Source organism: Elephantulus edwardii, unplaced genomic scaffold (assembly GCF_000299155.1).
Source record: "Elephantulus edwardii isolate Elephantulus edwardi_28Jun2011 unplaced genomic scaffold, EleEdw1.0 scaffold00044, whole genome shotgun sequence".
NCBI lineage: Eukaryota > Metazoa > Chordata > Mammalia > Macroscelidea > Macroscelididae > Elephantulus > Elephantulus edwardii.
In genome coordinates, this window is record NW_006399794.1 from 9,235,441 (window position 1) to 9,263,035 (window position 27,595).

At 46.3% G+C, this 27,595-nt stretch overlaps 1 protein-coding gene across 1 annotated transcript in view; it reads right to left on the bottom strand.

The window, feature by feature from the left end:
- Positions 1-2,192: 2,192 nt before the first annotated feature.
- DNHD1 (dynein heavy chain domain 1) overlaps positions 2,193-27,595 on the bottom strand; it is a 91,370-nt gene continuing 65,967 nt past the window's right edge. The window contains 22 exon segments of the mRNA XM_006885631.1: positions 2,193-2,543; positions 2,709-3,514; positions 3,711-3,860; positions 4,019-4,110; positions 6,129-6,330; positions 6,414-6,536; positions 6,736-6,922; positions 7,073-8,023; positions 8,153-8,331; positions 8,525-8,677; positions 8,922-9,233; positions 14,963-15,425; positions 15,644-16,075; positions 16,212-16,394; positions 16,596-16,745; positions 19,249-19,351; positions 19,424-19,628; positions 19,804-20,012; positions 20,209-21,802; positions 26,534-26,822; positions 27,048-27,240; positions 27,380-27,560. Coding sequence (XP_006885693.1) covers positions 2,193-2,543; positions 2,709-3,514; positions 3,711-3,860; positions 4,019-4,110; positions 6,129-6,330; positions 6,414-6,536; positions 6,736-6,922; positions 7,073-8,023; positions 8,153-8,331; positions 8,525-8,677; positions 8,922-9,233; positions 14,963-15,425; positions 15,644-16,075; positions 16,212-16,394; positions 16,596-16,745; positions 19,249-19,351; positions 19,424-19,628; positions 19,804-20,012; positions 20,209-21,802; positions 26,534-26,822; positions 27,048-27,240; positions 27,380-27,560 — 7,508 coding nt within the window.

Here is a 27,595-nt window from a genome sequence, read left to right on the forward strand (position 1 = left end):
TATTTGTTTAGATGATTGTGTGTCTTCCCTCTTTAGAATGTAGCTTCTGAGGGAGCAAGCACTGGATCTGTGTTACTCAATGTTGTGTCCCTGGAATATAGTACATAACTGGTACATATTGTTGTTGTTAGTTTCCATCAAGTACAAACAACAGACCTGACCTGTTCTGTGCCATCCTCATTATTTCTGACTTAGATAGCAGTCATTGTGTCACTCCGTCTGGTTGAGGGTCTTTCTCTTCTTTAGCAGACCCTTCACCTTTCAAGCATGACATTCCCTCCTCCAGAGAATAGCTTCTATAACCTAACTTATGTGAGATGAAGCTTTATCATCCTTACCTCCAAGGAGCACTCTGACTATACCTTCTCTAAGACATACCTGTTTGTTCTTTTGGCAGTCCATGGGATAGTCAGTACTCTTCTCCACCACAGCTAAAAGACACACAATGTTATTGTATGTACCGTAGAGCTAGAACTGAACCCTCTAATGGGTTTTCAGAAGACAGTTTAATGGCATGAGAGGAGATTACCCATCTTTCTCCCTCAGAGCAGCTGATGAATTCGAACTGTGAAAAGCACATCTTAGGCATCAATAAATATTTGAATGAATTGCATGTGGCACCTACTTAGTATTCCAAAGTGTATAATTAGGACATTTAACATAGCCAGTTTCCTAGCTGAGGACATTTAGGTTATCACTAACTTCTTGCTATTGCAAAAAAAAAAAAATTCTGGGGAGTACTTTCTTACCAGTGTTCCCTTACAGATGTATTAGCCTTGGTTCCTGCTTCCAAATGAATCAGCCCAGTTAGTCCACAATTAACTGTAAACTCTGAGCAAAATATAAACAAAAAAACTTTTGGAAGGTTCTGGAAAGTAACTTAAAGCAGGATTTCCCATGTGTACCCCAGCCCCAGCTCCAGAGCAGAAAATCACTTTACTGGCTCAAAGTAGCAGAGTTCAGGGCTGGCAGAACAACTGGAAACTGTGGAGGGGAAATCCCGGAAGTAAGAGTGGCCCTTGGAGAGAAGATAGACTTCTCACTAGAAAAATTCCAAAGTTTTGGAGGTTAGATCTCAGGACCCAAGGCCAAAGGCCACCTTTTTTTACCCTCACACCATATGAGCTACATGAAGCGCTCTAACATGTCTCCCTCTTCTTTATAGCACTTAAAAATATTAAAGTTATTTACATGCTGACCTTTTGTTGCCTGTCTCCTACATAAAAACAACCTCACTTGTTCTAGGAGAAATACCTGGCTCAGAGTTGCTCAGTAGAGAATTGCTGAATCAACATAGGACCTCGTATTATGTGTTCGTGGCTCACTCAAAGACTAGGGAAGGGATGACTGGTAGGGATGATTTGGCCTGTTGGGGGGGGTGTGTGTTGTTTTGTTCTCCCTACAGAAACTCACTTGTAGATTTAGTGCTGAGACCACAGTGTAGATTTGGAGACAAGGATTAAAGATTCTCAGCATTGACCACAGTCGGGTCAGCCTCTCTTGGATATGTGACAAACATCAGCATCCTCTTCCTTCAGCGTGCCCACTCTTCCCTCTTCCTATTTGCCAGGCATGCACTTTCTTTTCCTTCCACTCTCATGTGTACACCCTCAGTGTGTCCACGGTGGGTTCTCCATCTACTAGGTGTAGAGACCCTACCTTTTTTAAAAAATAAAATTTTTATTTTATACTTTGATTCAGTGACTGGGTTAATTGGGATGAGAGTGTCAGAGACAGTGCGATTGACACAGGACAGAGCAGAGTTTAGGGCTGTTGTACATAGAGTCGCTATGAGTCGCAAGCGACTCGACGGCACATAGCAACACAACAACAACAACTTGTTTTCTTTTAAAGTTCATATACATTGCTTATCACACTGACCTTTCCCTTTACCCACCCTTCCCTCCACCCATTAAATTGTGTGACCCTATGATTACCCTCCTGCCCATCCTCACCCCTCTGCTTCTACCCTCCCCTGCTTGGATCCTCATACACATTCTACAATAATGATCTTATACAGTATTTGTCCTTATGGGACTGAGTTAGTTCACTTAGCATGATGCTTTCCAGTCCCTCCCAAGTTAGAATGTCCAGTTACAATGGAATGAATTGAGAAATTACAGACACTCCCTTTGATTGAAAAGCATGTACATCTTTTCCAGAATCAATCCAACTTTATTTTGGTGGAGGGCTCAGGACAGGGGTGGGCTGCACACATGAACTCTCCTTTGGACACAAATGGCAGGGCTGAGCTTGGTGGGCAGGGGCAGGTGCATCAGAATGTTCCTGCTGTGTAGCCTTGTGCTGCCAACAGGCCCTACTAAGTACACAGGGCAAGAGTACACAGCCAGGCCCCCTGAAGGGGACCGGTCAGTGGAGCCCCAGGCTTGTGTACTGACGCTGACCGGAGGCAGAGGGCTAGGCTGACTGGAGGCACTGTCCCGCACAGCCCCAGCTATGGGGTCCCACTCTGCATTCAGGAGCTGTAGCCCTATCAGCAGCAGCCCCATCTCTGGAATGATGGGATTTGGGTCATTCTCCACCTGGAAGCACAAGAAACTGGTCAAAACTGGAGATCCTGGTGGAGTACGATGTGAGAACGGGTTGGGGTCAAAGGGGCAAGATCACAAAGAGGCTCAATGAGAAGACTGTCAGGGAGGTCAAAGGCCTTGAGGAACAGAGTGGACACAAAGGAGCGAGGCGCTTACCCTGAGATGCAGTGGGTGGCTGTGCAGCTCCTGACTTTTATGCAGCCAGTGACCGAAGTGGAAGCCGGCACCTTGGCTACCGGTGAGATTCGAGATGGGCGGATGCTGGCTCAGGACAGCTTCCCATCGCAGTGCCAGCAGCAGGCGGCGCGGGTGGCAGAAGGCTGACAGGTGGAAGACGCGCCCCTGTATTTCGGAGCCTGTTCCCACGCCCAGGTAGCTCATTAACAGCTGCCCACGGCGCGACAGTTGTTGTAGCCAGTGCCAGGGTGGTTGAGGCCCGGCGGGAGCATAGGGTCGCCAAGGTGGGGGTAGGCGGCCAGCCCAGAGAGCTTGGGCCACTGCGGTGCAGCGTCGGGAGGCACACGGGGGCGCGCCCTTCAGCTGCTGCAACAGGCAGTCGAGGTCACACTGCAGTGAAGTCACCAGCTCGCTCAGCTCCAACACCTCTACCTCCAGGAAGCCCTCCAGAGGTCGCCGAGCGTGGGGCCCCAGCACAGCCCCCCGGGCGTCCAGCTCTTCCTGCTGAATGCTTGTGGCCAACAGGGACTGCAGTGACTCCAGTCTCTGTGTGGCTTGCACTAAGCGTTGTCGCAGTCTCTGTTCCTTGTGCTGCGCTCCTGCATGAACTCCAGGAACCCAAGCGGGTAAAATCTTCTGTAGTGCACTCAGGAGAACACGACTTTGGCGTCGCAGCAGCCAGGCCTGCGTGCCCACACTTAGTCCACAGACCCGGGGTTCGGGTGGTTTGGACAGTAGCTGTATCTGGGCCTTGAACTCTGCCATAGCGTCCGGCTCTTCTAGTTCTTGAGAGTGGAGGTGAGAAGAGGCAGGCTACCTCACCCCCGTGAAGCAGACCTACTGGCCCTTTACACCATCACTTTCCTCAGTGAATATTCCCACCTCATACACCTTTGTCGATACTGCTGTCTAGATACATGTGGGTAGGATTACATTGCACTCCTCCCTCACCCTAAACACAAATAGTGAATTGTGGCTTACCTAGGCTGGGCTTCAGAGTGGCCAACAGTTGCTGGGGTGTTTGTGGATAGGTCCAGCTCCCACTAGTAGGGCTCAGGCAGGCTCCAGTGAGGCTAATCAAGGTCTCCCTGTCCTCAGTGTCTCTCACAGGACCCCCGTAAAAAACCGAAGCTGACGACGAGGTCAGACCCTCAGAACCAGTTCATCCCCTCCAGTTTTCCCCACTCTCAAACAAAAATTGTGGAATTCACCCCAATCTCTCACCCCCACTTCTCTTCTCTCTTAGGGATTGATTGTATGAGGGGATGGTGCATGGGGAAAAGACTTACAGGTCAGCTCCTGCATGGCAGTACTGGGATTGCTGAGGCTGGTCTGCAGCTGGCTCTGGGCCTGAAGGATCCGGGTCAGGGTGCCCTGGCTCCTGGGAAGATGAGCAGGAAGTAGATTTCCAGTACCATCCATGTGCCAAGGCCTATCAAATCCTTACCTGAGCTCCCCAGTCATGAGGGCTCACTTCAAATACAACTTGCTTTTAAACTGAAATAATTTTCCACACAAAGTATGTTCCACTTCATATCCCACTTACTGGTACCCATCCAGCTAAGACATCCAGCTAGTCTAAGACATCAAGAACCTATCCTTGACTACTTTCTCTTTCCTTTCTCGCTGGCCTCCCCATTAAATATCTGTTTTGTGTTTTTACTGTGACTTGTTATGGTAGGTAGCTCTGGGGGCCTTGTAGGCAAGGACTTGCCATATCAACCCTAAGGCAGGAATGAATCTACCAACTGCTCCACAGGAGAACGGCAGTGGTCTCTTGTGTCCTCCAACCATTTACAGAGTCCAAAAACCTAGTGGCTCAGCTCAGAGTTGGTTCCAACTCAACAGCACACAACAACATCCTTTCTGTGACCTGCTGTTGGTTAACTGGATTTTTGCCTCAAGGTGATTCTGACTCACAGTGACCTCACTTGGCAGAGCCAGACTTCACAGAGTTTTCAAGGATGTGACTTTTCCAAAGCTGACTGCCAGGCATGTCTTCTAAGATGCCTGTGTGTGTTCCAATCACTAACCTTCCAGCCAGTAGAGTACTTCGTAGTACAAACCAGCACGAGTGTTCATAACATCAACACCACTATCTCTTCCCTCGGAGATTTCCACAGCCTTCTTGAACTCTCTGCTCTTCCCCAGTCCTACCCACAGTGGTCTATTTACACTACTGTCACAGCAGACAAATAAGATCACATTTCTTCTACTTGAAACCCTTTTCAGCTGTTCCCAGAATAAAATCAAGCCCCTTGCCATGACTAAAACAGCCCTTTATCCCCCAGCATATACACGTCAGCCACACTGAAGTCCTTTCCCTTAAGCTAAGCCTGGTTCTCTCTACTCAGAAAAGCCCCATTCCCACCAGATTTGATTCTACTCTCAAGACAATTCAAAGCTAGATTCCTGAGAAAAGTCACCTTGACTTTCCTTAGTCTTAGGCTTTGGAGCACCTCTCAGGTGAATTTCTCTTACTCCTTCATCCCAGCATATGTAAGATATTCAATAGTCAATGTTTTCTGAGTGACAAATTAACTGACTAAACCCACTCATAGCAACCCCGCAGAACATAGTAGAACTGCTTCGTGGGGTTACCCTCCTGTTGAGTGGTTGGTTGGTGGATTCTAAGTGCTAGCTTTTGGTTAACTGCAGGATGCTTTAAATACAGCATGACCAGAGCTCCTCATTCCCTTCCTAGCACCACCCTACCCATTGCCATTGAGTTGGTTCCATCTTATAGTGACCCTACATCTAGGAGCTATGAGTCCCAAGCGACTCGACAGCGCATAACAACAACAGCACATCTAGGAGACTCCCCATCTTTGTGGGAGGTGATTGCCCTTTTTACTTCCCAGGTGGATTCAAACTGTCCACCTTTTGGTCAATAACTCAGGACATTATGCACCACGCAGCTTGTTTGTTGTTAGGTGCTGTCAAGTTCACTCTGACTCATAGCAACCCTGTGAACAAGCAGTCTGAACCCTGCCTTATCCTGTGCTATCCTCATCATCTCTGGTATACTTGAGTCTATTGCAATAGTCACTATGTCAATCCATCTTGTTAAGGATCTTCCTCTCCTACTGACTCGCATCTTGCCAAACATGTTGTCTTTTGCCAAGGACTGGTCTTTCCTAACAACATATCCAAAGTACGTGAGACAAAATAGGGATCCTAATTAACTTACTCACTCACTTAATTCCACTGAGCTGAATCTGACTCATAGTGACCCTCCATCAGATTTCTGAGGCAGTAAACTGTAATGGGAAGAGACTGATCGTTTTTCTCCTGAGCTGCTGCTTGTGGATTTGAACCTCCAGAGTCGCAGTCTTATGTTGAATAGTGCAGTACACTATACACTACACCACCAGAGCTCTTGGTTGGCTGCCTACTCACCAGCACCCTTTGTGTGCCTGCAGCCTCTGTCCGTAGAGCTGACGGTGGAGGAGGAGGCCATGAAGGAAGAGGAGAGGCAGTGCCTGAGTTTTGGGTGGCATGCAGAGTCCCTGCTGAGCTAGCTCCATGCTATCAATCAAGACGTGGTCCAGCTCCAGGGACTGGTTCCAGAAAACAACCATGGAGTGCTGAGTAAGCACAGCTGAGGAGAAAGGAGAGAGCCGAGTCGGCACAAGCACATTTGTTGGCCTCTTCTCTGTGAGACTGAAAGAAGAAATGCTTTACCTGGCAAGGAATCAATAGCTTCTGCAGACACAATAAGCCAGAGACGGAAATCTCTATGGACAATGGTCACATTCCTGCTTGCAGGTTGAGCTAGAAGTGGTCCCAGCTCCAAGTCAGAGACCACTAAGGGTCAGACATGGGACTGAGATTAGACTTGAAGTGAGTGATCAGATCCAGGTCTTAGGATCAAACTTGAGGCTGGGGTGGGTGTCAGGAGTCAGACATAAAGGCAGAGGTACAGGCTTAGGGCTAGGGAATTGGTCATGGGGAGTGTTCACCCTCAGGTAGAATTCCAGAAACAATGCCTCAGCAGCAGACCCACCCTTAGCTCCATCAAACAAGCCCAGCAAGGGTTGGAGAAGCTCTTTTGGCCAGTGAGACATCAGATGACAGTTATCCAGCACCAGCCAGTGTCCCTTGTGCATAGCTTGGTGTAAGGTGCTGAGCACAACTGGAATTGGGTCCCAAGCTTCACATCCAAGGGCTATCACCTGCACATGTTTCTGCCCCTGGGGATGAACAAACAAATGACAGTGACTAAAAGTGATTCTGGGGTTCAAAAAGGATCTATGAGCATTCTAGTACAGAACGGGCTCCCCACACCCCACTCCAGCCTAGGAGTACTAGGTAACTCCACAGTCAACAGACCAGCTTCTCACCTTCTTGGCAGCTAGTCCCTGGATGACAGTCAGGGGATGCAGGGTGGCTGTGGGGTGGCCAGGCAGTGGACACAAGATCAACATGGGTTGAGTAGCCTGACTGTGCTCATAGGGGATGATGGGGCCACCAAATGTTTCATCCAGGGGCCGTCCCAGGAGGCTGGTGGTGAAATCTGCCAATGTGCCTGCCAGGCACTCAGGTTGAAGCACGCGCCACAGGATCAGCTTCTGCAGGAGGCTGAGGGGATGAGGCCCAGGCCCAGGGGCAGGGCCCAGCACTGTAGATGATAGTGACAGGTAAGTCTGCCAAATTTTAGACTGGCTTGAAAGGGATGCACACAGGCCAGAAAATGGGGGCAGCAGCTCTAACATCTTACATTCATGCCAGGCTTTCAGCCCTAGCCATGATGGGCGGGCATATGCTGAAAAATGCTGGCTGTGTTCTCTGCTGGGAGAGGCTGCCAGGCCAGGCCAGAGTGCCAACCTCTCCAGTTCTGGTGCCTTTCCTGCTGCTTGTAGCATAGCCAAGGCACCCAAGGCACCCAGCAAGGGCACTTGGGTCAAGCCCAGTGCTGCCACAGTGCTGTCCAGCAGCTGGCGGGTCAGCTGTGTTCTCAAATGCAGCAGATGGCTGGCCATGTCCTCACCTGGCTGAGCGTGGCACTTCTTTAAAACCTGCTTGGTGGTCACCAAGCAGTTCTCTAGGCTCAAGTGGAAAAGCGGCAACAGGTTCTGTAGTGAGCTTAGTGCCTGTACCATGGTGATTCCATGCTGGACCACTTGCTGATAGGGTCCCCACGATGTTTTCTCCTGCAGCTTCTGTTCTTCTATCTCTTGACTTTGGGCACGGAGCTGACATAGCTTTGCCTGGGCCCTCACCAAATTCCGTAGGAACTTGTCCTGTTTCTGACACTGTGCGTTCCGGCCCAGCACCATTGTCAGCAGCTTCTCCTGCATAATCACTCATGGCATCAAAGGCTCTGGCTCTTCCCACAAAGTTCCCAGACGTCTGCCCTCATTCCCACCCTATGCCTGGGACCCTCTAATGCTCATCCACCCACAGACTAGGCCCCCAAGCACCTCGAGAGCCTCCATGGCTATGCAAACATCCAGGCTTCTGTTCTTTAGTTCCTGCAGGCGAGTCTCAAGCTCAGGGCACTCTATGCACAAAACTTCATGCAGCATCTGTTCTTCTAGTATGTCCGTGTTCAGGCCCAGATCCAGCACATTCAGCTCTTTCAACAAGTCATAACCTAGCACTAGTGTTACATGAGAAATGCTTAAACGCTTTTCCTTGGCAAAATCAGCAGGTAGGGTGCCCAGGGAGTCCGGTGCCCCACTATGGTCCTGAGCCTGCTGTAGGCTAGGACGAGTGAAACTCTCTGAGAGCTAGTCCTGGGGGCTTCATGTGACCATAAAGCTGTGTTGGCAACCAGCCCACCAGGTTCTCACCTTTATCCAAGGAGCGGAGGGGAAGAGTAGTGCTCAGATAGAGACGGAAGCCGGGCTGCACCTGAGGTGGGCTCAGCTGTTTTTGCTGCAGCAGCCACTGCAATTCTTGGCACTCTAGGCCTAGCTCCATGTTGGTCAGTAGCAGGGGAAAGCCTGTAAGTGATACAGGAACACCCTATCCATCTTGCTAGCACCCAGCTCCCCCTCCAAAAGCCCCATGCTCAAGATCTATCTGTTGAGTGGCTTCTACTAGTTGATAGAAGAAACTCTTCAACATAGTGTCTGGGATGAAGGATGGAAACTGAGGTAGGTTAGGGGTGTGCAAGCCTTGTGAGGTCACAGAATGGGGGGAGGACAAATACAAATAGAGACGTGCTGGGCGGGACCCAGGTCTTACCACTGGCAGCTGCCTCCTGGAGCTGAGGACCCAGCGCTGGGTCCGCCCCTGAAAGCACGCGAAGGCAGGGGAGAGGTGAAGATTGAGACTCAGAGATTGGCTCTTGCTCCTTATTTTCTGTCTCTGCTTTATTTTGTTCTTGTTCTTTCTTTTTCCTTTTTTCTTTATGCCTTTTCCTTTCTTTCTCCTCCTTTTCGTGGGCCTCCTGCTCTTTTGTCTGGTCCTCTGTTTCTTGGCTATCTTCACTATCATCATCTTCCTCCCCTATGTCTTCTTCATACACTTTGTCTTGATTGATTGCAAGGTCATTTTCTGTGGCAGAAGATACAGAAAAACTCTTCTTAGGGAACAAATTGGGCTTCTAGAAAGTAATATTTGCCTAAAACTCATAGCATTTCCCCCACGCATCCGAAGTAAGCCATTTCATGCCCTCTACTTGGTGCACAGCATCATTCCTTCTGTATAGAGTTTTAGTTGTCCATTACCTTTCCTAACTGGATAATAAAATCCTTTACTACTCTAACCATTTGAGCCACCACTCATCTGCCAGTTTGCAATACTGTGGTGGCTTACATGTTGCTGTGATGCAGGAAGCTATGCCAGGGGCATTTCACATAACAGCAGAGTCACCAAGAGCAGTAGTGTGGACAGGTTGCAGTGGGGCTTCCAGACTAAGGCAGACTAAGAAATAGAACTGGCCATCCACTTCTGGAATAACAGGCCTTTGAAAACCATTTGGCTAATGGATGACATTGTTGGATACAGTGCTGGAAGATAAGGTTAGAACGCTGGAACATTAGAACATTAGAAGGCACTCAAAATGCCACCAGGGAAGAGTTGCCTTCTCAGAGTCTACTTAATGACCTGGATGGAGTCAAGATTTCACCCAGTGAAGAAATTTCACTGTGACAAGGTTCAAGATAAAGAGAAACAATGGCTCACATCTATTTATAATTGGCATACAAAATGTATGTAGGGGGAAAATGGAAACTGTCAAAATGAAACAAATACTGAAAGATAAACATTCTAGGCATTAGTGGGTAAAGATGGACTGGTACTGATCATTTTGAATTAAATAATCATATGATCTACTATGCCATGAATAACAAATTGAAGAGGAATGATATAACATTCATTGTCAAAAATAGCATTTTAAGATTTATCCTGTGGTATAGCCACTCTGGAAGGCAATATGGCTCTTTCTCAAAAAGTTGGAAATAGAAATACCATTTGACCCAGCAATTCTACCACGAGGAATATACCCTAAAGAAACCAGAGCTGCTACCCAAACAGATATGTGCCCACTCCTGTTTATTTCTATCCTATCCTGAGCCAGTCTCACTGACTCCGACACACTTAGCTCCATTATCCCAGTTACTGTATTAATCTATCTCATCCAGGGTCTTCCTTTTGTGCACTGACCCTTCACTCTTCCAAGCATGATGTCTTTCTTCAAGGACTGGTCCCTCCTGGAAATATGCCCAATGTATGTGAGACAGAGCTTCAAAATCCTTGCCTCCAAGGAGCAGCATGGTTTCATTCTCTCCAGAACAAACCTGTTTGTTCACTTGGCTGTCCATAGAATGTTCGACACTTTTCTCCAGCACCACAACACAAAGGCAACAATCCTTCTTCCATCATCCCTAGTCATTGTCCAGCTTTATGATGCATAGCAAGTAATTGCAAGGATCATGACCTGGACCAGGTGCACATTAGTCTCCAGACTGACATTATTACTCTTTAGTACTCTTGAAAGGTTCATGACAGAAGATTTTCCCAATGCAGTTTGCCTTTTGATTTCCTGACTACTGGAGCCAAGAATGTTGATTGTGGAGCCAACCAAGTTGAAATGGTTAACAATCTCAATCTCGTCTCCATCAATCATGATTTTGCCAGTTATTCACACTTAAGTTAAAATTAACAAGTCAATGAGAACCAAAAACAATTACCTCAATTCTATCCCAGCTTAATTTAAAAACCATCTCAGAAATAAGTTTGATCCATTGAACACTGGTTGACAGAAAGCCAGATGATTTGTGTGGTATTAAGGACATTAGTCATAAGGAAAGCAAAGACAGAGGAGAACAAAAAGACCAAAATAAATGTCAAACACAGAAACTTGGACTGGAATTAAAGAAAGCTTAAAAAAAGGGAAGCAAAAAAAGGGGAAGCATGCTGAATTGAGAAAGCTGGGTAGAGTATTTCAAAGAGCAACTCTGAAAGATAATGCCAAGTATTATAATGAAATGTGCAAATACCTGGAGATAGAAAAGAAAAAGAAAGAACATGCTCCACATTTCTCAAGCTGAAAGAACTAAAGGACTAATTCAAATCTTGAGTTGCAATATTGAAGGGTGAGTGGCATCCACTTCCTAAACAACATGACTCCAGAAACTCTATGAAGTTTGACAAATGTCGATAGTTACAGAAAGGCTTTCAGACTTTTTGTTCATAGAGTCGCTTTCAGTCGTACTCAACTCGAAGGTAATCAACAACAACAGCAACATGGGCAAAATCAGAAGGCATCAACAGAACATGGAAGGAACACAAAGAGTCACTATATTCAAAAGAATTCATTGACATGGAAGCAATTGAGGTGCTTCAGAAAATAGATGTAGCTTGGATGTGCTTACCAGTCTATTCTAAGAAATTTGGAAGACAGCTGCCTGGCCAACTGACTAGAAGATATCCTTATTTGTTGTCATTCCCAAATAAGGTGATAAACAGATTGTGGAAATTATCAGACAGTATCATGAATATCACATGCAAGTAAAATCTTGCTGAAGATTATTAAAAAACTGTACATCAGCAGATAACTGTCAGAAATTCAAGCTGGATTCAGAAGAGTCCATGACATGAGGGATGTAATTGCTGATGTCAGATGGATCTTGGCTGAAAGCAGAAAATACCAGAGAGGTATTTACTTGTGTTTTATTTACTATTTAAAGGCATTTGATGGTGTAGAGGATAGAAAATCATGGTTAACATTGAGCAAATAGGCATTCCAGAACACTTAAATATACTCATGGGAAACCTATACATAAACCAAGAAGCAGTTGTCTGAACAGAACAAGTGAACACATGTGGTTTATAATTAGAGTTGCATCCTTCCTCCATCCTTATTCAGTTGACATGCTGAACAATTCATTCAAGAAACTGAACTACATGAAAAAGAATGCATTAGGATTGGAGGAAAACTAATCAAAACATGCTTTATGTCAATGACACAGCCTTGCCTGCAGAAAGGGAAGAGCATTTGAAGCACTTACTGCAGAAGGTTAAAGACTACAACCTTCTATGTGGGTGACATTTCAACATAAAAAAAAACCAGCCTAAAATCCTCAGCACTGGACCAAAAGGCAACGCCACAACAGATGTAGAAAAGATTAAAGTTGTCAATGATTTAATTTTACTTGGATCCACAATCAACGTTCCTGCTAAAAGCAGTCAAGAAATAAAAACAAAAACCAACCTGTTGCATTGGGCGAATTTGTTCTCAAAGACCTCTCCAAAGTGCTAATGAGCTAGGATTTCAGTTTGAAGACTAAAGTGTGCCTGATTCAAGCTATTTTCTATCAGTTGCTTCTTGTGCATCCAAAAGCTAGACAAAGACTAAGAATGACAAAAGAAGAATCCATGCGTTTGAATTGTGGTGTTAGAGAAAAGTACTGCATAGCCCATGGCCTGCCAAAAGAACAAATCTTTGATGGAGGAAATGCAACTAGAGTCCTTTTTAGAAAAAAAGACGGTGAAGCTTCATCTCACATACTTTGGGCCTGTTGTCAGGAAGGGCCAGTCTTTGGAAAAAGACATTATGTTGGGAAAGGGAGAGGGTCAATGAAAGAGAAAGACACTCCAGGAGATAGATTGGCACAGTGACTACAACAGTGAGTTTAAGAATGACAGGAATTGTGATAACACATCTGTTGTTCACAGAGTTGCTATGATTTGTGGCTGACTGGAAGGCGTCTAACAACAGCCCCACCACCATATGAAACAATCTGTCTCCAATGATACAATTTGAAACTTTAGCTTTCTGAAGATCATCTAATGAGAGATTAATGCAAAAAAGGACTTTCATCCTTGTTTTCCTTTTTCTTTTTTAAGACATACAGAAAATGTCCTCTTTTGGTGTGACTTCTTAGCCCAAAGGTTCTTCATGCACTCACTCTCATTGCCGTCAAGTCATAACTGACTCATAATAGCTGGCCCTTAGTTGGTTTTTAAAAGCTATAAATCAAAAGGGAGGAGATTTCTTATTTTCTCCCATGGAACTTTTCCACTCTCCCAGAAGGAAATAGGGCAAACAAGTCTTTGGGTTAGTGGTTCAACTCCTGAGGGTCTAGACCACCTGAACTCCCTCAAAGGTATAGGATCTCATAAAGATACCCACTTTTGGTATTTCTATTATGGTAGCACTTTATAACTAAAATAACCTCAATTCAGAGTCCTTAATTTGACTTAATATCGAAAGTTTTGCCAGATAAGGTTACTTTTACAGATTCTGAACGTAACTTTGTCAAGGATATCATTCATACTACCAGGTGATAAGCCAAGGTGCTACAGATTATAGAGTAGAAAAGACAAAGAATTTGGAGATTTAATGGTAACACTGGAACCCTGCTCTAATCCTAGATAGCCATATCAATATTTTTTATAATAAATCTCGATTTGTTTAAGCCATGGTAAATAAGGTTTTTCCATTCTTTTCAGAGTTAGCCATAGTTTGTTATGATCCACACAGTGAAATGCCTTTGCATAATCAATGAAACAAAGATAGACATTCATCTGATATTCCCTGCTTTCAGCCATGATCCATCTAACATTAGCTACAATATCCCTAGTACCACAACCCTGTCTAAACTCAGCCTGCACTTCTGGTAGCTCTCTGTTGATGTGCTATTTCAGTCATTTTTGAATAATCCTCAGCAGAATCTTGAATGTGAAGAATGGGAATCCCAGAACACTTGATTGTGCTAATGCGAAAACTATAGTTGGACCAGGAGGCAGTCATCAGAACAGAGCAAGGGAACACTGCATGGTTCAAAATTGGGAAGGGTGTACAACAGGGCTGTATCCTGTCTCCAAACCTTTTCAATCTTTATGCAGAACAGATTATCCGGGAGGCTGAGCTCTAGAGGAGAAATGTGGCAACAGGATTGGAGGACGACTAACCAACAATCTGTGTTATGCAGATGACACAACCCTGCTTGCTGAAACTGAGGAGAATCTGAAGCACTTGCTGTGGAAGGTCAGGAACTGCAGTTTCAGTATGGATTGAGGCTCAATGTTAAGAAAACAAAGATTCTCACCACTGGGCCAATTGGCAGCATCATGATGGATGGTGAAGAGAATGAGGTTGTTCACACTTTTGGTTTGCTTGAATTGACAGTCAACACTCTTGGAAACAGCAGCCAGGAAATTAAAAGACGTATTGCAATGGGAAAGTCTGCAGTTAGAGACCTTTCTAAGGTACTGAAGTGCAGTGATATCAGTCTGGAGACTAAGGTGCGCCTGATCTGGGCCGTGGTCTTTGCAATCACTTGCTATGTAGCAGAGAGCTGGACAATGACTAGGGAGGATAGAAGGAGAATTGATGCCTTTGAGCTATGGTATTGGAGAAGAGTATTGAATATACCATGGGCTGCTAAGAAAACGAAAGGGTTGGTCCTAGAGAGGGTGAAGCCAGGCTGCACCTTGGAGGCAAGGATTCTGAAGCTTCGTCTGACATACTTTGGACACATTGCAAGGAGGGACCAATCCTTGGAGAAGAACATCATGCTTGGGAGGGTGAAAGGACAGCATGGGAGAGGAAGACCCTCTATGAGGTGGATTGATTCAGTGACTGGGGTAATGGTGGTAGGCATGTCAGAGACTGTGATATTGACACAGGATAGGACAGAGTTTAGGGCTGTTGTACATAGGGTCACTATGAGTCACAGGAGACTCGACAGCACATAACAACAATTAGTGAAATTTAAGTTATCCTGGCCACAACAGTTTGGTGTCTTTTGTGACTACTATTGTTGGGTAAGATACACACTTACCTTTGCTCTCAGAAGAGGCTGAAACCCATTCCAGAGGCAAAGGGTTCAACCAAGTGAGGGCCTGGTTGCTGGGGTCAAGCAGCAGAGGCCAACGGCAACTATGGTAGTGGGGATGACTTCGTAGAAGCACCCCAGCCAGCCGTGCCGACTTTGCCTCAGGCTTCGTGTCTCGGTCCCATTGGTATTGTTCACAGTCAGAGCTTAGCAAGCACAGCAGGCTGAAAGGAGAACGTGTGGCGAGCAGGGGATTCTCTGGTGTGGGGATGGAATTCTGCTTCTCCTTCAGGGCCTGTGCTACATCATCTGGGCCCAGGGGCTCCTGAAAGCCCCTGCACAGGGCTAGCCACTTGTCTAATAGCTCCTGCCGCCGTAGTGATGGGAAGGGACCCAGGTAGACAATGGCAGCTGAACACAGGAGGGCGTCTCCAAACACCGTCGTGCAGTGCTCCGTTAGCTTCTAGGGAGGAAGGGAAGACCGGGTGGTGTGCAAGCAAAGTGAACAGGGTAACAGCAGAGTCTGGCAGACGGGTAGGACATTGGGCTATGAGATGAATGAAGCAGGACAGCAAGGGTGTCGTGGACCAGTGAGATACAGTGAGTGCCCAGGAAGGAGCAGAGAAAGAGGGCGGGGGTAGAAATGAACTCCGGAGGGCAGTGTGGGAGAGGCATGGTTACCTGGAGCTTTGCAGACCAGGAATGCATGGGTGTGAGCAGTGCAGCCTTTATGGGCTTCCTGTGGTATTTGCCATCCTGTGCCTGAATGAGGCTCTCCGCCATACTTCTGAAGGAAGTTTGGGCATCCTTCATCTTTTTGGTCAGGTCTAGAGTGTGCTGCTGAGTCACATGAGCCTGGGATTGGTAGCGGCCCAGGCGGGCCTGCTCACGAACTAGTGTGGCCTCCACCTGCCGGAGCAGCAGTGCTGTGGGCCGACCCCGGCGCTGTGCCATCCCATAGTGTAGAACAGCCCAAAGCCAGACTGCCAGGCTTGCTGCAGGTGCACTGACTGTGCGCAGGGCTGCATCGCTCATTCCTGGACCCTTTAGAGCTATGCTTAGCTTTGTCAGCTCTGAGTCTGTCATCTTCTCCTTAGGGAAGAATACCAGCTCCTGGAAGCAATGTCCATCAAGGGGATGAGAAAAGAAATGCGTGCTCTGAACATTGGTCCAACAACTTAGCCCTGCCAGGTTTCGCCTCTCCCCCTCCTCTTTCCTTATTCCTCCATTGTGCCTACTTTCCCCCTACCTGATAAAAATCCTCAGTGCATAACAGCTGCTTGGCACTGGCCCAGCCTGGTTTACAGTGGAACAGGTCACACAGTGCATTGGTCACTCGGATCACAGGCTCTGGCGGTGCTCGGTAGCTCCGTAGCTCCTCAAAGTCAGCCACCTGCAGCTGGCTTAGAGGTCCCATAAACACCTTGCCCATCTGAATGAAGAGAGATATACTGTGAGGTGAGCTTCCAGACAAAGGTGTTTCTGGGCAGGATCATCTCCTCCCAGGAGCCCCCATGAAGGGCCACTTGTCAAGACATCACATGCTCCTCTGCCTTCTCCTCCCCAGCAGACTCTATGAGGTATCATCTCATCCTTCCTTCAGACAGCCCAGCAGCCAGCAGCAGGAGCCCACCTGCTCCAGGAAAGCCTGATGCTGAGCCTGCAGTGCATCCCGCTGCTTGACCAGCTTCTCAAGAAGCTTCTCCTGCTGCTGACATTCTGCCAGCTGCTGCTGGTAAAGGACCCTGTCTTGTCCTAGCTGTTGCTGGAGTCCAATGAGGCTCTGTGAACAGAGATTTGGATCCTGGGACAAAGGAACATCTGAGTGGAAGACACCACGGGCTTGGGACTCTAGCATACTCTTCCCTTGGCAGGCAGGGTAACCAAGTTGGACTCCAAGGAGGTCACAAATACAGTTTGAGCCCTGAAACTGTCAGTTTCCTCGCCTCTGAGCTATAGATCTACTAATACCTCAAGTTAGTAGATGCTTTTCCTGCAGCTTCTTTGCCATCATGTGGGCCCAGGCAATATGTGGGCTTAAGTACTCCTAGTTTTAGCTGGCTTTTTAGAGACATTTGCCACAGAAGATAAGTCCTTCATTCCTGAAGCATTCTCCTTCCCTGGCTTTCATGATACAGCACTATCTGTACTGGACTTCCTCCAATTAGCTCTGTTCTTCCTTTTCTGTCCTTTAAATAGTCCTTAGCTAATTTTTTTTTCAGGGTCTCTCATCACTCTTCAGTTCCGCATACCCTCCTTAATCTCATAGCTTTGAGTTCCACTTACATTCTAAACACGACTGCCCCTTTGGGTTAACAGCACAGCTTCCTATGAATTAATGCACCAGAATTCCCTAAAGGGAAAATAGGACAACTTCAAAAGCAGGTACTGAAGAGGAGAAAAGAAAAGGAAAAGTCGGTTGCTGAGAAATGCCTAGTTGAGACAAAGGACTGAGGAAATTCTAGACATGGTTTGTTGTTGTTGTTATGTGCCGACGAGTCATTTGCGACTCATAGCAATCCTATGTACAACAGCCCTAAACCCTGCTCTATCCTGTGCCAGTCGCACTGCCTCTGACACACCCATCCTGATTACCCCAGTCACTGAATCAATCCATCTCATAGAGGGTCTTCCCCTCTTGCGCCGTCCTGCCACCCTCCCAAGCATGATGTCCCTCTCCAAGGATCTGTCCCTCCTCGCAACATGCCCAAAGTATGTCAGATGAAGCCCCAGAATCTTTGCCTCCAAGGAGTAGCTTGGTTTAACCCTCTCCAGGATGAATCTGTTTGTTTTCTTGGCAGTCCATGGTACATTCAATACTCTTCTCCAGCACCACAGCTCAAAAGCATCAATTCTCCTTCTGTCCTCTCTAGTCATTGTCCAACTCTCTGATGCATAACAAGTGATTGCAAAGACCATGGCCTGTATCAGGCGCACCTTAGTCTCCAGAGAGACACTGTTGCTCTTCAGTACTTTGGAGAGGTCCCTAACAGCAGACTTTCCCATTGCAATCAGTTTTTTATTTCCTGGCTGCTGATGCCAAGAGTGTTGACTGTGGAGCCGAGCAAACTGAAGCTGTGAACAATCTCAATCTCTTCGCCATCCATCCTGACGCTATCGATTGGTCCAGTGGTGAGAATCTTTTGTCTTCTTGACATTGAGCCTCAGTCCATACTGAAGGCTGCAGTCCTTGACCCTCTGCAGCAAGTGCATGAGGTCCTCCTCAGTTTCAGCAAGCAGGGTTGTAGCATCTGCATAACGCAGATTGTTAATAGATCTTCCACCAATCCTGACACCACACTTCTCCTCATAGAGTCCAGCCTCCCGTATACTCTGCTCTGCATACAGGTTGAAAAGGTATAGAGACAGGACAAATCCCTGGGGTACACCCTTCCCAATTTTGAACCAGGCAGTGTTACCCTGCTCTGTTCTGATGACTGCCTCTTGGTCCAAGTATAGGTTTTGCATTAGCACGATTAAATGTTCTGGGATTCCCATTCTTCTCAGAGTCAGCCACAATTTATTATGATCCACACAGTCAAACGCCTTTGCATAATCAATGAAACACAGATAGACATTCTTCTGGTATTCCCTGCTTTCAGCTAAGATCCATCTAACATTAGCTACAATATCCCTAGTATCACGACCCCTTCTAAACCCAGCCTGGACTTCTGGCAATTCTCTGCTGATGTGGTAGTATGCCTTTTTTTGTTTGTTTGTTTTTTATTTTTTAATTTTTTGTTTGTTTTTGGTAGTATGCCTTTTAAATCTACCTTTTGATCTGTTGGTTAAATTGACCTATTGGGTAAATTATCTCTAACTGCCATGACTCATCCACATTTCTTCATTATACAGAACCATCTTATGTTTCTCCTGGGTTTGTGGAAGGAGGAGTGGAGTGGCAAAGCCATATGGATAAAGAACATGACTTTAAGAGGGAACCAACATTGTCAGAGAGATAAATATGAAAGGGGACCTTGAGAATGCCATTGCTGCTCCCTCCTTTATGGAATCTTGGGGAGCATACTGAATTGCAGAGTCAAGGCACTTAGGAACAGTCAGGAGCATGCACTTAGATCTTGTGTGTTTAAATAAGAATCAGTCTAGTCCCAGCTCTGCCATGGGGAACTTTTGAGGTTGAGCTTAAAAGTAGGAGGCAGTGAGAATGCACATGTCCCTGGGGAAAGGGTTCTCTAGGGAGACAAGACCCTAGGTTCAGTCTGATTGGTTCTTCCCATCCGAGCTTTTATTTGACTCCACTCTGTCTGTATGCATAATCTTCTAACCTTGCGGGAGCTTTCCAGCTGCTGTTCTAAACTGAAGACCTGGTCGGCGAAGGCACTGTGCTGGTCAGTCAGCATTTTCAGATTGTCCAGGGCATTCTGGATCCTAGAGAAACACTGTGTCAATGAGTGGACCCCCAGGAGCAGAAAGGACATTGTAGGGAATGAGGCTACTCACCGCTGGGCTTTGTTCCTTGTCTGAAGAACCATCCGGCGCTGCAGCAGCAGGAAAGTGCCCATGAAGTCTAGGAAAGTCTTAGGTGTGACAAGTGGCAGTGCAGGGCACAGGTGCTCAATGTAGCTGGCAGCCGAAAGATGAATGAGAGCCATGGCTTTGGACACATTGGTAATGGAGGCCTTGAGTTCTGGGCACTTCAAAGGGCCTGCAGAAAGTATGGCCTCAGCCTGGCTTTATAGTTTAGAAGGGAATGGGAAAAGGAAGGCACCCTCTGCTAGCTTAGGAAGTAGAACAGAAAGAGTGCGGGGAGCTCACTGGGTTCTACAGAGTAAGTCTGGCTCAGGCAATCCCTCTCATCAGAACAGGTAAGGGGGGCTCACCGTCACCAATGGGTAGATTCGGAGCCCCCTCCAGGTGGTGTTGGGCCACACTGACCAGGTCAGATTGGTCCCAAGGTTCATAGTGATCGATGCTGGCAATAGTCAGTAGGAGGAGGCGTGCAAACAGGTTGGAAGGCAGCCGGGTACCGGCCTGGTTGTGTCTCACCAAGAAGAACAGGTGCACGTGGCTGCACACTTGCTGGTAGAACCTGTGGGCCAGAGACTCAGATGCTGTTTGCCCCTTTCCCCATCTCCTTACTAGGTCCTGGGTAGAGACATAACTGAACTCCATGGTCCCTTAGACTTAATCCTCTGTACCCTGACAGTAGCCCCTAGCTTTCCTATGGCCTCTGGGCACAATAGAATAAAAGAAGTCAGAGCCTAGGACAACAGTCCTGGCCTTACCTTTGAAACACTATTTCCTTTTTGACACTGAGGTTCTCTTTAGGAAGATGTTTCTCAAGGTTTTCTAGATCTGCCTCTGTGTACTGGTCAGGGAAAGTGCCGGAGGTTGCCAGGGCCAGCAGACGATGAAAGGTAGTGAGACCCACATTCTCAGGCACCAACAGGGCCACCTGCTGGCCTAATATGCCAGCATGCCAGCTGACATCTTGTAGACACCGGAGAGTAGCTTCCTCTGATCCAGAGGGCAGGTGAAAGAGTTGGGTCTGGCAAACATTAGCTGCCAAAGTGACCGCAGTACGGCGCCCAGTACTCAGAGCTGTGGCCATCAGCAGGCCATGCTGACAGGGCCTGGCCAACACCCGCACCAGGCGGGCTACATGCTGGGTCGTGGAGCGGCAGAGAGCAAGCTGGGGCCTCATCTTCAGCTGAGCAGCAGAGGTGACTAGCTGCTCCTCCAAGCTTTCCCACTGTCGCTCCACATACATGTTAGGGAGCTCCGAACTGGACTCCAGTATCAGCTCCCAACTGAAGATCAGGTCTGAGGGCTTTTCCTGGGGGAGGAGTAACAGCATTGGGAGCAACAGGGGAGTGACAACATCTGTCCGGACTGTCTTCTGCCACCAACTCTTAGATCTATTTATTTGGAGCTTGAAACTTGAGATACTTGCTGTATCTTCCTCTTGGCTTGCCAGCCCACTTGTGCCCTCCATGTTCTCCTTATCTACTGGTCTCGTGCACGTTGTTAGACCTGGATTGCTGGTGTATAGGCCTGTGGGAAGCTGAGAGGCATAAGGATCCCCTTCCTCCTCTGAATCACTGTCATTGTTGCTTAAGTCCTCCCACTGGGCCAACTCCCCTTCAGATTCCACTTCAGACACCTTTTCCTCCTTCTCTTCATCTTCACAGCTTTTGCCTAGGTCCTGAGGCCCTGACTTCGAAGACAAGACACTTTGAGCTACTTCTAAGAGCAGCTCGGCACAGTGGGAACGCTCTTTAGGACTGTCCAGTCGGTCACAAAAGGTCCTCTGTGCCTCATGCAACCAAAGACGCACAATGTTGCGTGTGGCCATCATAGTGGTCAGACGGGTGCCACGTAAGCCTGACACCCGGCGCAAGTGCTCCTGGTGGTTGAGAGCGTCCACACCGCCTCGCGAGCCCACTCTGTTTGGCAGCACCTGCAGACTGCTCAGTAAGTGACTCACAGAGTGCAGGGAGAAGCGGTAATGAGGGTGGAGGGGGGAAGGCATGAAGCAGCTGCACACAGCTTCCCAGGCAGCCACTGAGGCCTGGACCAGGAATTCTGCCAAAAGCCCCTCCTGCTCCAGTGCCGGGAAGCGTTCAAGCCAGGCCTGGATGCTAGGGGTGTGCCTGCTCAGCAGGGTCGCCGGGGTCATACTGCCCAGGGCCAGCACCGTGAAGAGTCGAAAGAAGCGTGGGCACAGCGGGCGCTCGCAGTAGCCTGGCACGGTGGCAGTAGCAAGGAAGTTGACTGTAGGCTGCAGCGCCTGCAGCTCCAGGGTGCTATGGACATACATGGTGCCGTGCATGGCCTGGCGCAGAGCTTCCAATACCGGCTGACAGCTATTGTCTGGGTCTGTGGGACAAGAACAATAACAGCGTACATGTGAGTGAGAATGTCACCCCGTCCCTCCTTTCCTCTGTCTCACTAACTCTGCTTCCAGCACATCTATGGTCCTAAAGGATTTAGTGCGTTTGATGTGTTGTGCGCTTTGGTCATGTTTGAAAGCTCTCTTTCCTCTATGTATGTGTGTTTGTGGGTGTGTTTGTGTAGTATTGAGTCTAAACCGACCCATAGCTGACCCTCCCAGCAGGCTTTCAGAGGCAGTTAATTGCACAGGAGGAGATTGCCCATCTTCTCCTGCCAGGCAGCTGGTGGCTTTGAACCACATGCCTTTGGGATTGCAGCACAACTTCTTGCCATTAGGCCACCTGAGCACTAAGCTCACTGCTCAGCATCACAGTAATATGCAAGCTTCCACTGGTAGATGGGTGGTAGTTTGATTTCTACCTAACAGCAAGCACTTCTCTCTTCCCCAAATTCTGCCTCCGTGACCAATTAATAATTCATTAACAGGGGCTAATGACTATGAAGGCTTGGGAGCTGAGATAGATGGAAACCACATCGCATCATAATAGAGGGGGAAATGCAATTATCCTACTTAAGGAGAATTTTTATCACATGTTATGCTCTTTGTAAAAAAAAAAAATCTATTTAATTAAAACAGGATTTTCCTAAAATGTACACATCTACTGTGTGCAGTTCAAGAACTTTTGACAACATATGCACTAGTGTATCTACGACTTCAGTTAGACTGAGAACATTTCTTCACACCTCTTATACAATCTAGTCTCCTTAGCCCCATCACCCAGGCAAACACCGACACCTATTCCCAATTGGGGAGACCTGCTGCAAAATATGTCACCTTGAATATTAAGGTACATCTTCCCAAACCTAAGTCTTTTCAATGACCTGGCCTAGGGGCAAGAAGCTGCGCTGTAATCCTGAAAGGCACGTGTTTCAAGGTCACCAGTTGCTCCACAGGAGAAGGGTGGGCAATCTCCTTCCATTCGATTAACTGCCTTTGAAAAACCACTGGAAGGTCAGCTGTGGGTTGGTTCAGAGTCTATGGTACACAACAAGAATAATATGCATCTAAAAGCTGGAATGTGTATAAGGAAGAGTAAAAAAGAACTGATGCCTTTGAACATTGGTGCTGCTGAAGAATATTGAGCATATGCTATTAAAGGAGCAAACGAACGGGTCGAAGACATATAGCCAGATGTTCCTTAGACACAAGAATGGTGAGGCTTTGTCTCAGGTACTTTGAACAGTTCTCAAGGAGCCTAGTCCTGGAGGAAGACGTCGTGCTTAGGAAAATTGAGGGTCAGTGAGAAAGAGGAATACCCTCACCAAAATGGGTTGACCCAGTGACTACAGTGATGAGTTCAAGCATAGCAATGCTTGTGAAGATGGTGCAGGGCCAGGAAGTGCTGCATCCTGTTGGAGAAGGGTGACTTGGCAACACCTGTTCTAGAACTTTGTAGTAACAAAATCATGCAGTACTGTCCTTTGCTGTGTCTACCTTTTTTCACTCAGCATAGTCCTGAGAGGTTCAACCACACTGTTGAACATAGTAGCAGTTCTGTTTTGTTGTTGGTTTGTATTCTATTATGAAAATATCACAGTTTGTAGGCCAACTGACTTAAGAATGGAAATATGTGAGGTTTCCAGGTTTTGGCAAATCTAAATAATGTTTCCATGAATATTTATGTATATATTTATGTAAGGGCATATATTTTTTTCCTCTACACTTGATGGGTCATATTATATGTTTAATTTGATGAGAAACTGCCACAGGTTGGTTCCCCACCACCACCACCACCATATTGGTTCTACCTTTTTATACTTCCAGCAGCAAAAAGTGAATTTCAGATTCTCTACATCTTTGCAAATACTTGTGTTGTCAGCCTTTTTGGTTATCCATTCTTAGGGATACAATATGTTCTATTTCAAGGTGCTTATAATTAGCAATTCTGTGTTTTTAGTATTTCCATCAAAAGATAAATATAAAAACATCTCATCTATGAGATATCATCTCACCCCAGTTAGAATAGCAAAATTTAACAGAACAACAAACATCAAATGCTGGTGAGGTTGCTGAGAAACTGAAACTCTTATTCACTGTTGTTGGGAGTGCAAAATGGTGCAACTACTATGGAAGGCTGTATGGTGCTTTCTTAAAAAGTTGCAAATAGAAATACCATTTGACCCGGGAATTCCACTACTGGGAATATACCCTAAAGAAACCATAACCGCCACCCAAGCAGATATATGCACACCCATGTTTATCGTGGCTTTGTTCACAATAGCAAAGAGTTGGAAACAGCCCAAGTGCCCATGAACAAACAAATGGATAGAGAAGCTGTGGTATATTCACACAATGGAATAAATACTATGCTGCATTGGAAAACAAGGAACTCATGCAATATTATTCAAAATGGGTGACCCTGGAGGACATTATGCTGAGTGAAATATCTCAGTCACAAAAGGACAAATATTGCATAGTTCCACTGCTGTAAAACAGGACTGACATCAGGGTTGGGGGGAGACTGAGAAAGATAGGATAAATTATGTACACTGCATTGAAACAGATGAGGGAGAGAACTGTTTAAAAGGGATATATGATTAGGGATTATTGTCATGACAGGAGTCCAAAATGAAGGCTGCACAGTGGAGTGGACTTGGGGAAAGGGGTTGTATAACAATGAAAGAATTTTTCTTCTACTTTTCAAAGAGAAGAGCAAATTTGGTAGGGGGGATGGGCAGGGAGAAAAGTGCAACAATGAATGAATGGAAATCCAAAGTATCTAAACTCTTCTTAAAATTAATTTAAAAAAAAGAAGAAAATAAAAATAAATTTTACTTATTAATGGGGGGAAAATATCAATTTTACTAGGTTTTTATGAGTAAAGATGATATAGCTGTAGAATGTAGTACATAGTAGCCATTCAGTAAATTATACCTGCTATTAATAAGTACTTTTGCCACTTGGCCCAAATTTTCTATATCCCATAAGAAATGTAAGTGTCTGACTGATCACCTATCCCATCCAATATTTTAGTCTGCAAACTTCTTTGATTCCAACAACCTGTACCTCGTCTTCACTTCCACTGCCCATCCCATGGCCACATCTAAACTTGCATCATCTGAAGGTGCACTAGTTTATGAAATTTAAACTTAGGTTTTCTAAGATAACATCACAATTTCTCTCCTTTCCTTTCTTGTTCCTTTTTCAAATTCTTATTGAGCATCTAATTCCTGCTTGAGTCTGTCAAAATAGATGAGACATCCCTGTTCTCAAGAATCCGAGGGTGGCACAAAATAGTTAGGCACTTGACTACTAGCTTAAATATTGGTGATTTATATCCACCCAGGCATGCCTTTAGACACAAATATTACAATCTGTTTTGAAAAGCTCACACACTTGAAAACTTCGTGAAGAAATTCTACTCCATATATGTGGAGTCAAAACCAGCTCTGTAATACCTAATAATAATCCCTGTCCTCACAAAGCTCAGAGTGTGAAGGAAAGTTCAGAGAAGTAAACATACAATTACAAAATTATAGTTATCACAGATTAATATACAGACACAGCATAGGTATCTAACCTCACCTGGAGGTCATTCTTTCTAAAGGAAAGATTTCCTGAGATACCTGGAAATAAGGAAGACATAGAGACAGATAAACAGAAGAAAAAGGAAAGAAATGGCAGAAAGGAAGCTTGTCTCTTTGGATATTTGCTGGTATTTGAATAGAGCTAGAGAGTGTAAATGGCTATAAAAGAAAGCTTCATAAAAAAGAACCTCCAGGAACATTTAACAGATTCCAGGTAAAGTCCAATTTGTGAAGATATTAGTAGGCAAATGTTATGCTCTCTTTGAAGAATTCCTACCCCTGAACTTGGGAGCTAGAGTCAATGTTGTAGATGCTGAGATACTCTGAGAAGTGTGCACCAAATATATCTATGTTAACAGTCCAGCTATGGCTGATGTTGGTCCCACTAGCAGATTTTAACAGGATTCGAAGTAACATGTTCCAGCTTTATGATTAAAGTTGTCTAGTTCAGACATCTCAGCACATATATCTTAAAACTTACAGAGACCAGTAAGGTTTATGTTGAATTTTCTTAAAAGGAAAAAAATAAACATTAATATGTCTTGATAGGGAAAAAATCAGGTAAGTGTTGTGCAAACCACGGAATATGGAATGGAAATAAGCAGAAAGATTCAAGGAATGCAAAATGCATGATACAAAATCAGGAGATAAAGTGACTGAGCCTCCTGCGTATTTCAAGGAGGGAGGTCGATCTCTTTTGGAATGTAACTTTCTAATAAATCTATCTTTACTATTTTACCCTGGGGGAAAAAAGAGAGAGAGATAAGGTGACCAGATATTGGTGAGAGATGGGGAGATGCCAATAAGCTTTCAAGCTTAAGTAGTTTTTTGAATGGTGATCCCAGTTACTAAGAGGACACAGGGACAGATTTTGGTGGGAAGATGGGGAGTTCAGAGCTGGGTCAGTGGTGACAATGGGACTAGATGGAGATGCACATTAGATGAGTAGAAAAGCCAATCTGGTGCTTGGAAGAGTAACATAGAGATAGTAGAAGCAGCCATGAGATGATGTCATTGCTCAGGGCACATATACAGAATGAGAGAAGTTTGGTCTGGTGTTCTATCTGAAGACTTTTACAATTTCAAGAGAAAACAGCAAATCTTTCCTTCTTTTCTCCAGCATCTCACCAGAAGCGGCCAGGTGTAGATCCTCCAGCAGGAAGAGGAGGGTGCCTTTAGAATCCTGGTGATGTCCAGGCTGTGGACTGGATTGTGCTTGACCCTGGACCACTTGGCTGAGCAGGAGGCGAAGGTGGGTGGAACCGAAGGCGGGGTGGATGGGGACGCATGTGTAGGGGTGTTTTGGCTGCACGAGGACCTCCACGAAGGCTGACTTCCCTGATGCTGCCTCTCCAGCCAGCAGCACTGGCTGTCCCCTTGATAGAAGCAGGTCTACCACATAGAAGAGTCGTTCAATCTGTAGGACAGGAGCAGAGTTTACTTTGACAGGTCCAGTTTAGGGCAATAGCTGAAAGTAAAGATCTAGATTTGTCTTAAAGTTGTGCTTGCAGAATACTCTGTATGATTGTGAAAACCCTTCGAAGAATGGGAGCAGGTGAGCCTCAGACAGCCCAGAACATGGGCTTTTCTGGAAATATCTCCTGCAGCCCCAACTCCAGCTACTTCCCCACTTAACTCATACCTGAGGGGAAGGGTTGAAGGTGCCCAGGTTTCCTTTGATGCAGCTGCCCAAGTACTGGCCAGTGAAAGGGACCAGTGTTCCATCTTCAGGGCACACATGTAGATCAAACAGCAAGACTGATGGTGGTAGCTCAGGGTAATTGGAGAGGCGATTTATAGAAGCCCTCATGAAGGTGTCAAAGAGGGGCCAGAGCCTACTCAGGTGGACACATAGGCAAAAACATCAGTTATAGTCAATCCATTTTTGATACACTCATCCACTGCAGTGTACCCCAACAGCAGTGCCACCTTCTCATCCCTCGGCATCCCCCCAGCCTCTAGCCCTGTAGTCACCTGAAGGGAAGGAAGGCTCCAAAACTCCAGATCACAGCAAAAAGAAAGCTGCTGACAGCCAGGAGGTGCTCCCTGGGGTTATTGTGCACCTCCTCTGTGTTGGTCTGGGACCCTTTGTTCAGAGAGCTGCTTTTTGAGGACTTGAAGCTCTGGTTCACTGGTTCACTACTGCTGTAGACTTCTGCAAGCCACCATAACCAGAAGAGGAGAGAGAGA